Below are 18,150 nucleotides of genomic sequence, written 5' to 3'. Positions count from 1 at the left end.
AAGATTGTTAATACTATCCAGAATCACCTTGTAAAACCACCAGGTGGAGCTAATAAAGTTTAACCTCTTATGTACAGCATTTGAGCTGTCACCAGAAAACAATCGGTTTCGAATCCCAACCACTGCTGAGGGACACTTTATTCAATTAAGAATTTAAGTTGTATACTCTTTAGACTTTTAAATTTAAACTGTGTATTACAGTATGTTAATCATTATACATTAAAAAGTTGGTATATGTTATGAAAGCAAGATTGCTCAGTTGGACAAAAGTACACAACCTACCACCTTTATCATAAATATTTTAATTATGCAGAAATATTTTATGCATCAAAGTCTTTACCAAAGATATTACTAATAGTATAAATAATGAATGACCTTGGACAAGCTGTAAACTCAAAGTATTGCTCTGGTCCACTGAATCTCCGATTCACCATGCCTTTTACGCCGATAACGAGTGTATTCACAGAAAAGGTTAAAACGATCACTTTTCACAAAGTATATAAACGTACAGTAATATGGTCAGAAGGAGCACGTAAAAACGTTTCCGAAATAACCACATTTAAGACTTTGATGCTTAAAATGTTTAGGGAGAAATGGAATACTGGTGTGTATTTTTTCTTTAAACTACCAATACCACCAATATACAGTTTACATAATATGTTTATGTTCCTAAATTAATATTGTTTATGACCTTCAGATGTGTTATGCTCCTATTCTTTTTATGCTCAGCTACTAAAATTCCCCTTTAGTGGTAAAATTCCATATAAATATTCAATACTAAGCGGATTAAAATGTGCACAGAAAAGATATTAAATGATTAAATCTTTTCGCTACTGACCAATGCACCAGGAGTGTCTCTGTCGGTCATTTTGACCAGCCAATCACATACCGCAGTATGGCGCAGTGGCTCACGCGTAGTTGCCCGCGGTACGGGTTCGTACCATGCATTTTGAATGGCTGCATCTGTATATGGTGTTTTCTGGACTGCTCATTTACAATTATTTTTCCACAACTTTTAACTAGGTAAATCAAGGTGCAATTTGCAATTGTTTATAATCAGGAGACCCCCTACATCTCAGCAAACATCACCTCTGCTTTGAATAATGTTAATGTTTACACTGCCTGGTGTCACACACTTAAAATCTTAGAGACACTTCCTAGTCACTTACAGTTTCAGCCGTGGAGCCTTCTTCAGGTGTCTGAAGAAGCATCTTCTTCGTGGAGCCTTCTTCACACCTGAAGAAGGCTCACCAGCCAAACCTTTCTTCTTTTTTTCAGCATGGAATAAACCTATTACTTGTTCCTTTGCAGCCTACGCATTCTGACGCAGCTACCCACCTGAAATAATATATATGAATGAATGCTGGTCATTCATTCAGGGATCACAAAGATCAGAATTAATAATATAAGAGTTAAAATATAATTGACCCTAATTTGTTATGATCTAACTCATAGGTTCTCTCAGTTTCTAAACTAAATCATATTTATATTCTCAGACATTTCCTATCGTGAACTTAACATGAAACATGCGTTAACTTTCACTGATGTGATAAAATTATACTTGACAATCTATTGGCCAAATATACTTGATACGTTTAAACTTCGTGCTGGTAATATGCTGGACTGGGTTGCACCTTGGCATGTAGAGGAAAGAGAGAGAAAGAGCTTTTCCATGTGTTGGGGCTCAGGTAGCTCTGCCAAAGCAGCATCTTGCATCTTGCTGAATTTGTTCTTTAAAAACAGTCTGTGCACAGTTTGGCTTCTTGAGGTCCAGCAAGTTAGACAAAATGAGAACTTGGTTCATCCCAGCTATAGCTTGTACAGAATATGCTCAGACATTTTGGATGTTAGCCAACTGCCTAATTTCATTGATCAGGCAAAAATAACTGGGTTCACAAAAACAAAATTTCTTCTGTTTCAGGAAGAATATCTTGGACATAATACTGTATTTTGCTGACTCTCACAGGACTTAAACCTTTCTCCAAGATGCCAGGCTGACTTGGACTGCTCTCAGTCATGTGGTTGTAAATGTCAGTTTGCCAGTTCGATGGAGAGATGGAGAGAGCCAGTGATTATTTAGGGAAAAATGACTATAGTAGGACATCACTTGTTGGTAATTGGCTGAGATGCCATCAGGTTTGGTTCTTTTACCCACCCTACAGTTCCCCCTTCCTTTGGGTGATTGACCATGCCCTCTGACTTTAAGATCAGCTTTAGATCATTCATCTATTTCTCTCTGCTAGACATCTGGGTGCCAGCAGTAGACAATCATAATTATGGTACTGGGAAAGATTGTTATCCAAAGTCAAACTCACCTCCCATCCTTTCCCCCATGCAAAGACTTATTACCACACAAAGAGTTATTGTGTGGCTAAGATCACAAAAAGTGGGCCTCTTTAGCTACAATCCTGTGCATTTAGATAGAGATATGCATTAGATATGCATGGACAAAGACAAGGTACACAAAGATTATTAGAAACCTTTAATAACAATTATTTCTAAGTGAAATAATAGGCCTTGTTGCTACACACTGTTCTGAAGATTGGGGGTATCCAATTCAGAATCCAACCTACATTCCACTCTGAATGAAACAGCCAGCTCATGTTTAATTTATTTGATAAAGTTATTTCTCACTTCCCCTCCTGATGTGCTATGTGGTGGAACTGGCTTTGCAGAATAAGCAGGCAAATGCTGTAGGAAGATGTTGCATTTTAGTGCTAGTTGAAGTGGGTGTATTCCTACTGTATATATGAAACACTTTGAGAACCTTCTGGAATGGTAATAGATATTTAAATGTATTTGTCTCTTACAGCAGCTATAACTTGTACTCACTACTAATCCTCTGCATTATTGCTCTAGATTCCTCTCACCTGGCATATTTGTAATGATAAAAATCTCACTGACAGGAAACCTGACTGATGAAGAAGACCAACTGTGCAGAACAATGATGTCATATTGGGCCAAGTTTGCACGAAATGGGTAGGAGCCTCTGTATTCTATGTTGTTTATAGAGACTTCCTGTTTTAGTATTCTTTGACTTACACTGATTGTTTAAATCTGACTTCTAGGACACCCAATGGGACAGGGCTTGAGCAGTGGCCACAGTATGACCAGGAGGAAAAGTACATGACTCTGGGGCTAGAGCAGCAGAGCAACTGGAGACTGAAGGAGGACAGAGTGAAGTTTGTGACACAGACCCTGCTTGAAAAACTGCACCCAGTGTTTGAACAATGCAGAGGCAATGCTGGGTCCATACAATTTAACCTAACACATCTCCGATGTGCCTGGCTAATTATACTGCTGTTGATTGTTTTTTTCAAGTAAGAGGGTGAATACCCAGGATGAATACAGATGCAGCCATTCAAAATGGGTGGTGTATTTCGCAGTATACCCCGGTGAGCGTGTTGAAGTATCACGCAGTATCACGGGGTAAATTGCGTCATTTGACGTCATGCCGGAAAGTATCCGGTATCACCTTGTAAAACCACCAGGAGGAGCCAATAAAGCTTAACCTCTCATGTACAGCATTTGAGCTTTTAAATTTAAACTGTGTATTACAGCATGTTAATCATCAGTCATTAAAAAGTTGGTATATTTTATGAAAGCAAGATTGCTCAGTTGGACAAAAGTACACAACCTACCTTTATCAGAAATATTTATGCATCAAAGCCTTTACCGAAGATATTACTAATAGTATTAATAATGAATGACTTTGGACAAGCTGTAAACTCAAAGTATAATTTCTTTAGCACATTTGTACAAGCACTTGGAATCTGTCCGAGCCCTACTTTGTCAGGCATTTTCTTTTACTGCAACGGACATAAAAACTCCCTTGCTTTTAACAGAGCGTTTCATAATTTCTGACTACGAAAATTATTTAAACTGCGACACTTATCATTCAACCAGAGCTCAAAATATCACAAGGATCCTCAAGAGCACAGCAAAGACTGTATTAAAATATACTTGTATGAGATACATGAGAATCCAGGCTTTTTTTTATCAATGCTTTCTTTTCCGTATACCAGATTTCATGTTACCACTTCAGAAGGGTGTCAGCCAGATTCCAGGAATCGGTACTTTAAAGGAAAAATACACACCGGTATTCCATTTCTCCCTAAACATTTTAAGCATCGAAGTATTTAACTAACATGTGAAATAGCGTGTGAAAAAGTGGTAGTTTTAAGCTTTTCTGCTAATATAATATGGAATCGCGTATCTAAAGAAATTAATAACGATATGATTATATTCGTGTACTGCGAAAGGGCTGTGTAGGGCTGTTTCGCCTCTCTCTTCATGCGACTTCCCTTGTAGCCCACTGGTCTACGTGCTTAATTACCAACTCACAGGTTGTGTGTTCAAATCCAGCTGGTGCTGTGACTTTTCTTTTAACAAACATTTCTTCGAAAAAATAGAATAGCAATATTATGGACAATCAATTGACTTTTATATTTCAAAATATCACAACATGATCGAATCTAAGTCATTTTTGATAACAATGAATAGTCACCTTCTTCCCTTCTGACAACGGTCCCTGCTTCTGCTTCCTGCTTCTATTGTGTGTGTGTGTGTGTGTGGGGGGGATCCCTTCAGATCTCCCTTCAGATTTAAAAAGTTATTAATCATATCTTCGGTGTCGCATCTTACCAGTGCAGCTGATCTTTTGCTGCCTGGGTGGGTCAACTATCACAAAGCTTTAGAGAACCTAACATTTCTATTATCAACAAATTGTAAATTTGTAATAGAGTAAATTTTTATAGAGCATTTCGCAATCACGCATTTGTTTCCAATCATGCAAAGTACAGTAATTTTTGAGAATCGATTCACCATGCCTTTCACATGCTCATAAAAGAGATTGATTTAGGAACATAAACATATTACCGTATGCAAACTGTACTGTATACAGTATGTATATGTATATTTAATATCTTAACTGTGCCCGTTTAAGTATTGAATATTTATATGGAATTTTACCACTGAAGGGAAATCTTAGTACCTGAGCATAAAAAGAATAGGAGCATACTGTAACGCGTGTGAAGGCCATAAACGATATTAATTTTGGAACTTAAACATACAGTATATGGCTGGTCTTGGAACTTAAAAGAAAACATACACACCAGTATTCCATTTCTCCCTAAACATTTTTAGCATCGAAGTCTTTAACTAACGTGATACCGGAGTCAACAAGCATACTTTTAGAATTTGATTAAAAGGGAATATCATATGGAATCGCGTATCTAAAGAAATTAATAACGATATAATTATATTCATGTTGCAAAAAAACTGCAACGGACATAAAAACTCCCTTGCTTTTAACAGAGCGTTCCATAATTTCTAACTATGAAAATTATTTAAACTGCGACACTTATCATTCAACCAGAGCTCGAAATATCACAAGGATCCCCAAGAGCACAGCAAAGACTGTATTAAAAGAATCACGTATCTAAAGAAATTAATAAGATATAATTATATTCGTGTACTGTGACAGGGCTGTGTAGGGCTGTTTCACCTCTCTCTTCATGTGACTCTATTCAAAAGCCATTTAGCAAAGAGGGGATGAGAAGAGTGACAAACTAGTATACTTTAGATCTTTTTTTCTGAACCGGGGAAAATCTGATCATGTTTCTCTATAACAATAATAAAAAACATTGCCACACCCGGACTGTTAAACCAACGCATTAGCACATCAAAGCCCATTGAGGAGCCGGGCGCAATAATTTTTGTCCCTTGATTTACTGATCTGCATTAATTACAGAAATCGAGTTCCTGCTCTTTGCAGACGACCTGGTCCTGCTGTCGCCCACAGAACAGAGGCTGCGGCAGAACCTGGCACTGCTGGAGCAGCACTGTCAGACCTGGGCGCTGACAGTCAATCTGGACAAGACCAGAGTTATGGTTTTCAAGACAAAAAGCCAGACCTCCCTTAGTCTTCCTGAAATTGTCGGATTATGAGTGAATAAAAGCATCTTATTAAAAACATGTTTGCGTTTGTTTGGGAGCTATATTATGTATTTTTCATATGTAAGATATAATGATGTGTTCCCGCTTACACATCGCACGACTTTAAAAGCTAGAAAATCAGGTTTCGATTCACATTATCTGGCGAGCCTTGTTTTGTCAAAGGACAGCACAAAAAAACAGACAATACACAGGGGGGGGAGGGCAAGTGAGAGAGAGAGTTTTTTACCCTCTGTCAAAAAAACCCAAATCACCTGGGGCAGAGACTCTGGGGGGATCATTGTGTGGTACAGAACGGAGCTCAGTCAATCCAAACAAGTTCAGTAGTAAAGAAAGAAAAGTCAACAATTGATTTAAGGATGATCTGTCAAAGTGCAATGAAATACAATAATGTTGTTGTTGCTGTTATTGTTGTTTTTATCCTGTAAAGCGCTTTGAGAAGCCACCTTTAAAGGCGATATATAAAAGCGCTGATTCTTATGGAATGTGTTCCGCCGGGGATTCAAAAAAACTGCAACGGACATAAAAACTCCCTTGCTTTTAACAGAGCGTTTCATAATTTCCTACTACGAAATTTATTTAAACTGCGACACTTATCATTCAACCAGAGCTCGAAATATCACAAGGATCCTCTAGAGCACAGCAAAGACTGTATTAAAAGTATACTAGTGACAAACTAGTATACTTTAGATCTTTTTTTCTGAACCGGGGAAAATCTGATCATGTTTCTCTATAACAATAATAAAAAACATTATTTTACATATCACCTTTATGTGATATCACCTTAAGGACAGCACATACAAGAGTTAATTGCACAATGGACCGCGCAAAGAAATTTAAAATAGTCTTCTTTAGGTGTGAGGGCAGGAGTGGATCGCAGAAGGCATAATCAGCAAATTAGGAAAATAAAGAACAGGACAGGTGAGACGTTTATCCAGAGAGCGAGTGATCAGAAAAAGGAACAGCTGTTACACCCAGGTTTTACGCTCTCTCTCTGCTGAATGAATAAAAGCATTTTATTAAAAAACGCGTTTGCGTTTGTCTGGGTATTTACTTTGTAATCTGTGATTTACATCTACTGTATTGCTTTGAGATGCCACTTTTAAAGGTGATATGTAAAATAAAGTTTTTTATTATTGTTATAGAGAAACATGATCAGATTTTCCCTGGTTCAGAAAAAAGACGATTAAAATCTGTAATCTTTCCACTTGTATGTCATCGGAAAATACAAGAAGTTTCTGCTTTGTGTAAGGATGGTATCAAAAAGTAATCTAAGTGGTGAGAAAGCTGTGCTCCTCAAAGCGCTTTACAGGATAAAAACAATAACAACAATAGTGTTAAGCTGGGCAAACGATTTTTTTATAGAAATACAAAATGAGATATAATGATGTGTTCCGGCTAAGACATTAACGAGTACAACCCCCCTCTCTGTGGGAGTGCTGGCTGTGACGAATTAAACCGGTTTCACAGGTATTTTCAAAGTAGAAGATTTCCAGCTTAATTTTCGTGTTAAATATTTTTTTTAAATTAAAATTCATTCTATACAGCAATCACATATTTGGGTACCGTTTCATAAAACTTTCATGCTTAAAATGTTTAGGAAGAAATGGAAGACTGATAATGGAATGGAATGGAATGAATGATAAGTGTCACAGTTTAAATAATTTTCGTAGTTAGAAATTATGAAATGCTCTGTTAAAAGCAAGGGAGTTTTTATGTCCATTGCAGTAAAAGAAAATGCCTGACAAAGTAGGGCTTGGACAGATTCCAAGTGCATTTTTGCAATTTACATTGCATTGTCCATTGTGCTGCTGTAATACAGTTTAAAATAAGTCTAAACTGTATCGGCTTTATTTATGGGTTGCAATTTAGAAAAAGTCAAAAACCGCACTCAAAATGCAATTTAGAGCTTTCTGGCAAGAGGAGACACCCAAATTAATAATGTAACATGCCACTGTTTGTGCATGAACAAAGTTATACTGCTATTTTCCTTAGATACGCGATTAAAAAAAATGAATTTTTTGAATCCCCGGGGGAACACATTCCATAAGAATCAGCGCTTTTATATATCGCCTTTAAACACATATATTTAAACACGCGTTTACGATTTAAATCAAAACGGGATTCAAATCAATATAAATGTTTATTTTGTAACGCATAGGTGACTATTCATTGTTATTAAAATGACTTAAATTCGATCATGTTGTGATATTTAGAGATATAAATTTGTTTGGTGCAAGTAAGGTTTTATTTAATCTCTGACCAAGGGAAACATTTCATTTTTTCAAAGAAATGTTTGTTAAAAAAAAAGTAATGGTTCCAGTGGGATTCGATCACAGACCATGTGACATGGGAGTCAGGAACCTAACCCACAGCGCCACCGGAAAGGTCACATGGAGAGTGCTGAAAAAGCACTACAGAAACATTATCAACAGACAATGTACAGCATGTACTATTCTTGTGTTGCGGTACATGAATATAATTATATCATTATTAATTTCTTTAGATACGCAATTCCATATTATATTCCCTTTTAATCAAATTCTAGAAGTATGCTTGTTGACTCCGGTATCTCGTTAGTTAAAGACTTCGATGCTTAAAATGTTTAGGGAGAAATGGAATACTGGTGTGTATTTTTTCTTTAAAGTACCAAGACCAGCCATATACTGTATGTTTATGTTCCAAAATTAATATCGTTTATGGCCTTCACACACGTTACAGTATGCTCCTATTCTTTTTATGCTCAGCTACTAAGATTTCCCTTCAGTGGTAAAATTCCATATAAATATTCAATACTACAACGGGCACAGTAAAGACATTTACTGTGTAACGTTGCCATAGCCAAAATGTAAATGTAGTGGCTCTCTGAAGGCACCAGTTCTGTAGGGTTTGGGCATTTACTGTGACAATTATTAATTGTAGCAGTAAATCACAAAATTGATTCTTGCGATGGCTTTAGAATCCATCCATGCGACATAACTCAAACAATGCACACACACAGGTACTAATACACGAGGATACATTTATTAATACATAGAATATGCATATAAACCTAACAGATCTTATCGAGAGGGTTATCAGAATACAAAAGATATATATTCATTCAGTTACAAAGAGTTACATATATCAAGAGGACATACGTTCAGTATATCATTCATTTAGACCGTTTCATAAATGAACTTGGTTATAACTTCTACATTAGATACTCAAAACAAGTACATAACTCTTAGGAATTAAATTGATATCAACTGGTTGGGATAACAATTGAATTCTCGAGCTGTAATGCATTGAAGTTGAATACTCATCCAATTTCTGGGGATTCATATCTCCTGCAGGCACAAACAATCAGCTGCAGGCTTCTTGCTGTCCAATCCGCGCTCTCTGGCTCCGTGCCAGGCTGTGCTGTGCGGCTTGCGACGGTGCGCTGCTGATGCTCACTGACCGGCTAGTTAGTGTTGGCTTTAACTAGCAAAGTTTGTGCACAGGAGAAAAGATGACTGTGGGTGCCAGCAAGTCAGGAAGAGGACCGGTTCGTTCCTGATGAAGAGCTAGTTCTGAATAGTGATTCAGCTGTCCACAGTTCTGACCTGTTCACGAGGCCTGCTGCTGGTGCTAACCTCGGGTGGATCCTCTGGTTACTCTCTGGCAACCTCCGCTCTAGACTCTTAGAACAAAGGAAAGTTCTGGCACTCGGACACACTGGCCGTTCCGTGGTTGTCCGGGCTGAGTCTCAGGATGGTCAGGAGGTGCGCTGCGAGAATGTCCTGCCCTTGGGAGCCTTCTGCTCCTGGGCTGTCCTGCCCTGGAATTCTTCTTTGAATTCCCTTTAGAAAAGTCCACAGAAGTCTCCACTGAATCCCTGAATCTCTCTGAATCTTTTGAATCTCTCAGGCTCTCTGTGTTGCCTGTTTTTACCTGGAGGAACTTCAGCTCGTCGATTGGCTGAAAGTTCCATGGGCATCAGAGTCCCACGTGGGTTACTCGGCCCTACCAGTCCCTGATTGGTTTATCAAGGTGAGATATGACTCACTTACTCCTGACACCTAGGAATGCAGTCCAGATGTCCATCTGGCACTCCCTAGACAGATAGGCGCCAATGGATGACCATTGATCATGATAGCCAGACTTAGCTAAGTGCATCCCCGTCTGGGAGCTTGTTCCTTATCAAAAGAAAACATCCTAAATCAGCCTGCATGAATACTTTCTCTGTGGCTGCACCACAGAGATGGAGGATGAGATGGGGCCTCCTTTAGGACAGCATACCAACGCTTAATTCTGTCTTATTAACAAGCATTGCCGCTAAAACTGTAAATCTTTCTATGACAGACCAACAGACCACGAGTGCCCCTGTCGGTCAACCAATCACGTACCGCAGTACCGCGCATCATCGTGCGTCACAATGCGCGACGCCGTAGCCAATTATCTCCGGTACGTGTCTGTACCGCGCACTTTGAATGGCTGCATCTGTGTATATTGTATATATAAAGAAATCAACATGCTTACAAGATTATCACATCATCCAAAGTTCATATATATCAATTTACAAAATTAATATTCTAGTACCAATTTCAATTTGATTTCAAATCAATCATTCTCTAACATCACCATCATTAATGCAAGAATGAAAAAATACAGCATTTAAAACATTAAATACAAACTTTAAAGAAACATAATTGAATAAGATATGTTGCTTAATTCAATTCACACATCTTTTCAATCATACATACAGTATGTTAGTTACAATTGGGTCCCATATATATTTTTTTAAATATGGTTGGTTGTCCCTTTACATTGGACATTTTTTTAAATGTACAATATGACAAAAAGTCATTCCATCATTGTCTTACAGAGAGTGAAATCTCTGTTTTCCAATACACATGTACCTCTTTTTACGAATGTTATTTTTAATAAAATTTGATACTACGGAGCACTTGAATTATTACCCACATTTTGAATAACGAAAGCCAGCTTTCAAACTAGGAAGAAACAACAGCAAAGCAAAATTCTGAAACCTCCCCCAAATGTAGAAAGTGAAGAGGTAGGAGTCATACAACTAGTTTCATATCAAGTGTACGCATCACATTCTACTAACTTGTGTGAAAGCTAGTACAGAGCCTATGCGGCAACACTAGAGGCATACGTGATATAGTTTACCATGTCTTGCTTCATGCATTGTTCACTGTTGTGTGTGTTCTTACTTTTTCTAAGAATATTTGTAGTTTTGACTTCATTAGGGGCCCTAAAAGTGTTAAGAAAATCTTTAAGAAATGGAGGAAGATTTGGAAATCAACGATTCTGCAACAGTGGAGTTATACAAGAACGGTGGCCTTGCCTCTTGTGTAATCACCTCAACCTCAACAATGACTTACAGTACCTGTTGTCATCCTCCATCCTCCGTCCTCAACGCAGCAATTTGCTGCTTTCACTACCTCACGGTAAGTTACGAGTTAACAAGTAAACAATCTCTTAACATTTAAAACGCAAAGTTTTTGTTTATTATTAGATATGATATTTCCAGAGGTGCTTCAGTACAGTGCCCAGAGAATTTTCACTGGCCAAAGAAGATAATGTAGATAGGTGACATTTCTGTTGTGTTAGATGTTAGTCAAATCATTAACTTTGTTTAAAATTTTGTAGTACTTCTTTAAATACACTTAATATGCAATATTAATATGGAATTATGTAACTAAAGGGAAATTTTGGTATCTGAAAATAACAATGTGTTTCTGAACATCATTAACAGTTTATGGATATAAATATTATATATTTACATAGTTGGTAGTGGTAGCATATTCAACTTTTTTCATAAACATCTGCATCAAATTCTTTAACTCATTCACTTGTGGTTATTTTGGAAAAGTTTTTTCGTTGTAACACATTTTGTTGTCATTATTGTTGTAATGGTAAATTAAATTTCATTGTAATGTAGTTTGTCCAAACACAGCGACACTTTGGTACAGTAGTAAAGTCATGAGCTCAATTCCTGGACAATGCAAAGCAATAAAGACTCGTTCTCGCTATATTGACATTATTTAAATAATATTAACAATAAACTAATACAATGAATGAGGACTTAAACGTGAATACTGTCAATGAAGTAAAGAAACAGTTTACAATCCTTAAACCCAAATTGCAATTGAGGTTTGTAATTGTGGATATTTGCTTTGAAATACTAACCATTAAAGTCACTATGGGTAATATATTTATATAATTCTGATCTATAATAACAAAGTGGTATTAAGAAGACAATAAATTACAAATATCTGTATTTAAGATTAGTGATGATATATATATATATGTTTGATTTGATCTCCCTCCTACCTCTTTGTGGACAAAGGAGGCTGGGACCCCATGCAGAGTGAGAACTGTGAAAAGTGGCAGAGGGGTGTGACAGACTAAATTATGAGTTATAATTTACCTGACCATCATGTTCTTAAGCATGTATATACATCAGCAGATTTACAGTTTAAAACTTGAAGGAAATATGCTATAAATGTCTCAACAAATAAAAACAGTGGAATCTGATGGATAATTATTACTTAAGCAAATTAATGTCAGTTCAATTTATCAAATTAAATAATTCCATGAAGTGATATCCACAGATATCCATACATCAGCAATTGCTGCCATTCTTGCTGAATGCCTTCATCTAGATGCAGTTGTTTTTTTTTAATTGTATGTGTATATAGCAGTATTCTAGATACCCCACTCAAAGCACTTATAATGGGTATAATGGGATAATGGGGACTCTCCTCAACCACAATGTGTAGCATCCACCTAGATGAAGCAATGGCATCCAAAGTGCACCAGTATGGTAGGGAAGCACAAAAAGAATGTGGTTGTTAGGCCGGGAGTTCCTGATCGAGTTGATAGTCCGAAGGCTGTTTTTGGCTTGGGTGAGGGCCCTGTTAATAACCATTGTGGGGTATCCTCTGTTGATGAAAAAAGAGTGCATTTTGAGTACTTGGTTCTGGAAATCGACGTCATCACTGCAGAGTCGTCGTCCTGTGAAAAAGGGAGAGAGTTTTTAGTGTGTTTGGGGTGAAATGAGCTGCACAGAAGATAGCTGTGTGAATCAGTGGGTTTGTAAGAGACCGAAGTAGAGAGTTGGGGATGATTAATGGATAGGTTTATGTCTAGAAACGTAAACAAAAGAGTAGCAGAGGATATGTTAACTGTATATTTGAGGGATGGGTGGAAGTTGGTGAAGTGATGCAGAAAGTACTCTAGCTGGTCATTAGAGCATGTGGCGACACTGACACAGTCATCAATGTATCACTTGTAGAGGTCCGGGACAAAACTAGTGTAGGAACCCAAGGAGAAACTCAGGCACTCCAATCTCTCCGCAACAGAAATTATATTTCAGAAGCCACTAAATGCACTGTATAAAATAAAAGTTTATTATTATTGTTGCAAATGGGGGTTAAAAATTGTTAATATCCGGAATTGACCAATCAGTTTAGTCAATAAGTAAAATAAATAAACATAACCCCCAACTTTTAAGTTATTTCTCCAGAATATAACAAAGCGGTATAATTCAGGTGAATTCTTCATGCTCTGGCATAGCTTTGGTGAAGAGTAATAATTCAGACACACTTGATTAAACAAATGTTTATTAACAATAACAATACAATATACCATACAAACACTACACCACACACAACAAAACATACAACACACGTTACTATATTTACTCTATGTACAGACAAGGTATTTCAGAGGCCTAACATCCTAATCAAATAGGAAAACCAAGACAGCTACTAAGACTTGAAATAATGCCTACAGAGGCCAAAATAAGAGACAAGCTCCCATCTTAATAAATGTAATATAACCTGCAGTTAACTCTGTCTCTCTGCAAACACTAATGCCTCAAAATAAATAGGAGCCTATCTCCCTATTCTAAAAATGCTTAAAATGTTAGTCTGGAAACCCAAGTTCCCTAGCAATGTTTAAATACTTAGCTCCAATCAGAATTTGTTTGGATGATTATTAAATAGGGGCTCTCGTCTGGTGCAAGCTTCAAGTCTCAACTCCTCCTGCCTCCTCTCTTGTGGTCTGATCTTCCTTCTCTCCTCTCTCCTCTTCCCTTTCTCTCCTTTCTGCAGTCTCCTCTCTCCTCTCTTTTTTTGGTTTTAATATGTTCTTATATGGTGTGCTTCCGGACTGCTCCTTGACAAACATTTACCCAAAACTTAATTAACTAGGTAAACCAAGCTAAATTTTGCAATTGTATTTGATCACTACACTTCTGCAAACATCCCTTCTGCTTTGTAGCTGGTAATGTTTATCCTGCTAGGTGTAACACACTTTATCTAAACTATCAGAGTCACTTCCTAGTCACCTATAGCTGTAACATTATTTATTATTATTTTCTAGAAGACACTAGTGTAGCGACAAGGCTTATTAAAATACAGGAATTAAGTTTGCTGCTCCCTTGCCAGTCCCTCTCTCTTTCATCTCAGTGGTGTTTGATACAGAGAGGCCATTCCATTTGGTTCACAATTAAGGTGTTTTTTTAGCTGATAGAGTGTGCTGATAAGGAACAGCTCCCCAAATGGTGAGATTCTCCAGCAACCTTAATAAATGTTCATCTCTGGCACCATAAAGTCTGAGATTCCAAGTGTTATTCAAAGTTGGTTTACAACTCTAAGGTCAGAGGGCATGGTTACTCATCATCAGCCAATCAGGAACTGGTAGGGCAGGTTAACCCCACGTGGGTCTCTGATGCCCATGAACCTTTCAACCAATGAACGACCTGCAGTTCCTCCAGGCAAAACAGGCAACACAGAGCGCCTGTAGAACAGTTCCCAAGAGCAGGACATTCTTGCAGCACGCCTGCTGGACATTCAGCCTCAGGGCTCCTCCTGAACATCCTCAGACTCAGCCCAGACCACCACGTAATGGCCAGTGTGTCCGAGTGCCAGAACTTTCCTTTGTTCCAAGAGTTGAGGACGGAGGTTGCCAGCGCGTAACCAAAGGATCCACCCGAGGTTAGCCAGCAGCAAGCCTCATGAACAGGTCGGAACTGTGGACAGCTGAATCATTATTCAGAACTAGCGCTTCATCAGGAACAAACCGGTCTTCTTCCTGACCTGCTGGGACCCACAGTCACTTTTCTCCTGTGCACAAACTTTGCTAGTTTCAGCCAACACTAACTAGTCGGTCTTCAGAGAGCACCACGTCGCAAGCCGCAACCGCACTGCCTGGCACCAAGCCAGAGAGCGCCGATTGGACAGCAGCAAGCTTGCCACTGCTTCTTTGTGTCTGCAGGAGATATGAATCCCCAGAGATTGGATGAGTATTCAAAATTCTGCATTACCGCTCGAGAATTCAATTGTTATCCCAACCAGTTGATATCAATTTAATTCCTGTGAGTGATGTACTTGTTTTGAGTATCTAGTGTAGAAGTTGTAACCAAGTTCATTTACGAAACGGTCTAAATGAATGATATACTGAACGTATGTCCCTCTCGGTATTCGTAACTCTTCGTGATTGAATATATACCTTTTGTATTCTGCTAACCCTCACGATAAGATCTGTTATGTTTATATGCACATTTTATGTATTAATAAATGTATTTCCTGTATTAGTACCCGTGTGTGTGCGTTGTTTGAGTTATCCCGCAAGGCTGGATTCTAATACCACCAAAAGAATAATTTTGTGACTTACTGCTACAATTAATAATTGTCCCAGTTAAGCACAACCCCTACATTACTGGTGCCTCGTGAGAGGATACCTACACTAGTGAATTAAAAAGCAAGTCAAAATCAGCATTGTGTATGATGTTGAAAACTTTTCATACATTTTGATGCTTGGGACAAGACCGGGGAGTCAAGTCTTATTTCATTTTTTGACTGAAAGAAAAAATGTAACACAATAAAGCGAGAAAAGAGGCCTGAGAAATGCCGACATCATGCATAGTGACTTCCAACCTAAAGGAAATATTTTACACAAGATTGAGAAAAGAATAAAAAGTGTTAATAATTGTGTTTTTTTTTAATTATTTAATAATGAAACCACCACTTATAATACTTTATCCAATTCATTGGTGATTTTAGTCAAAGTACTGAAAATATCACCAAACCTACTCAGAAATAGAAGTAGTACTGTAACTTCCCACATGTGAATGAAATTTCTTCAAATAAAGTTTCAAATTTCATATTTCGTGTGACTTTGGAGATATAGATGTTATTTTTGTACACAAAATGTATTAACAAGACTTAAATAACTTATTTTCTGGATGCACAGATTTACTATGCTTAACACCCAGAACTGAAACAATGAGGATGGAATAGTATCTTATTTTAATGATTGTCCTACTGCTAAATTGGTGATGTTTTTTCTTCTTTTGTGATATTTGATATTGTGCACACTTCTAAATCCAATACTGAAAAGATCTAAAGTTTCTACTTAAATTATCTAAAGTATCTTTCTATCTAAAGTTAAACTTTTTTTGCAACACATTAACCACTCTACTGCTGGCTTCTGTACAGAGTGAGTTGTTATGAGCATCTGGGAATGCAGATCACAAAGTCAACGTGACCCTGTATTGGATAGAAAATGCATGGATGGAGCATGTGGATCAGATGGTTTTTTGGGGGGGTTGCCTGCATCTCCAATCAATCATGTATATATCCTAGGAGAATAGCACATGTGACTAAACTTAAGACCCTGTTGTACACACTTACGAATGCAAGACCCATACCAGGGGTGCCTGAGATCTCTGACTTCAATCTATTTCAGGAATTACTAAAGGCTGTATTTTATCATCCATCCTCAGAACAGCACGCTGCTCCCCAACTCTCTTCGCTTCATCAAGGCAAGCAGACAGTGCTGGATTATGCCATAGAATTTCATTCTAAGAAATTAAGGATAATTTTATGATCCTACCCTTTAAGGGAAAGACGCTGGAGGAGGCAGTTGACCAAATAGTTGATTTAGACAACAGGATCCATGAAAGAAGAGTCAAAAGATCACAAAAATGTCTTTCTAAATCCCCACGTCCAGTACCCATTAGTAATTTTTCCGTTGTACAACCAATTGAGATCGCCCATGCTCGTCTATCACCCAAGAAAAAGGAGAAATGCTGATGAGAGGAACGCTGCCTTTACTTATACATGGACACTACCGGGCTACCTGTCCAGCTAAACAGCAACCCCAGCAGCATCCTCATACTAGAAATAGATCAATGGTGAGTTTAAGGACATCCCCGCCTAAACCTCCTACCCGACTTTTTCTTTCTGCCACTCTATCCTGGTGGAATTCTCATCTATCTCTCCTTATTTTTAGATTCAGGAGCAGCCAGGAACTTTCTAGATTCTTGTATTGCCCGAGCTTTGAACATACCCCTGCTATCGGTTAATTCACCTCTTCGGGTCCAAATATTAGATGGCTCCCCCGTATCTCCTGGTTTTATACATTGGCAAACTATATCCCTCTCTCTCCACATTGGCACCAGCCACATGGAAGACATACAGTTTTTTCTTTTAGAAATACCGTCTTATACTTTGTTGTTAGGTTATCCATGGCTGCGCAAACATGACCCTCACATTTCTTGGACTCAGAATGATCTTCTTGCTTGGGGACTTCAGTGCCATTCTTTGTGTTGCTGACGCCCAATCAAGCTAGCACTTACTAACCTGCCACATAACGAATCCCTTGAAATACTCCCCCAATATATGGATTTGGCAGAGGTATTTAGTGAACAAAAGGCATTGTCGCTCCCTCCTCATCGTCCTTATGATTGTGCTATAGATCTTTTACCCGACACTTTACCACCTAAGGGGCGTTTGTACCCCCTTTCATGTACTGAATCGAAGACACTAGAAAAATATATCCAGGAGGGCTGGAATTATTTGTCCCTACGTCCCCACCTTGTGTGGGATTTTTCTTTGCAGAAAAGAAAGATGGGAGTCTTCAACCCTGCATCGATTACTGGAGTTTAAAAGACATACCTATTAAGAATCACTATCCTTTGCCCCTAATACCAGCAGCCTTGCAATCTGTGTGCAGCGCGAATATGTTCATGAAACTGGACCTTCAGGGGGCATATAACCTTATTCATATCCATGAGTGGAAATTGCCTTCATGACCACCCACAGTCACTACAAGTACCTGGTAATGCATTTCGCCCTTGTAAATGCTCCGATGGTCTTCCAAGCTTTTATGAATGATATATTCCGGGATATCACACAA

General features: G+C 38.1%; 1 protein-coding gene across 1 annotated transcript in view; it reads left to right on the top strand.

Moving 5' to 3' along the window:
- The window catches only part of LOC148830751 (fatty acyl-CoA hydrolase precursor, medium chain-like), a 93,422-nt gene that overhangs the window by 57,040 nt on the left and 18,232 nt on the right, over positions 1-18,150 (top strand). Inside the window, exons 12-13 of the mRNA XM_088919968.1 lie at positions 2,907-2,979; positions 3,069-3,238. Coding sequence (XP_088776094.1) covers positions 2,907-2,979; positions 3,069-3,238 — 243 coding nt within the window. The remainder of the gene's footprint in view (positions 1-2,906; positions 2,980-3,068; positions 3,239-18,150) is intronic.

Source organism: Atractosteus spatula, chromosome 7, assembly GCF_055471065.1.
Source record: "Atractosteus spatula isolate fAtrSpa1 chromosome 7, fAtrSpa1.hap1, whole genome shotgun sequence".
Classification (NCBI taxonomy): domain Eukaryota; kingdom Metazoa; phylum Chordata; class Actinopteri; order Semionotiformes; family Lepisosteidae; genus Atractosteus; species Atractosteus spatula.
Note: the sequence above shows the minus strand (reverse complement) of the source record. Positions and strands in the feature narration are given on the sequence as shown.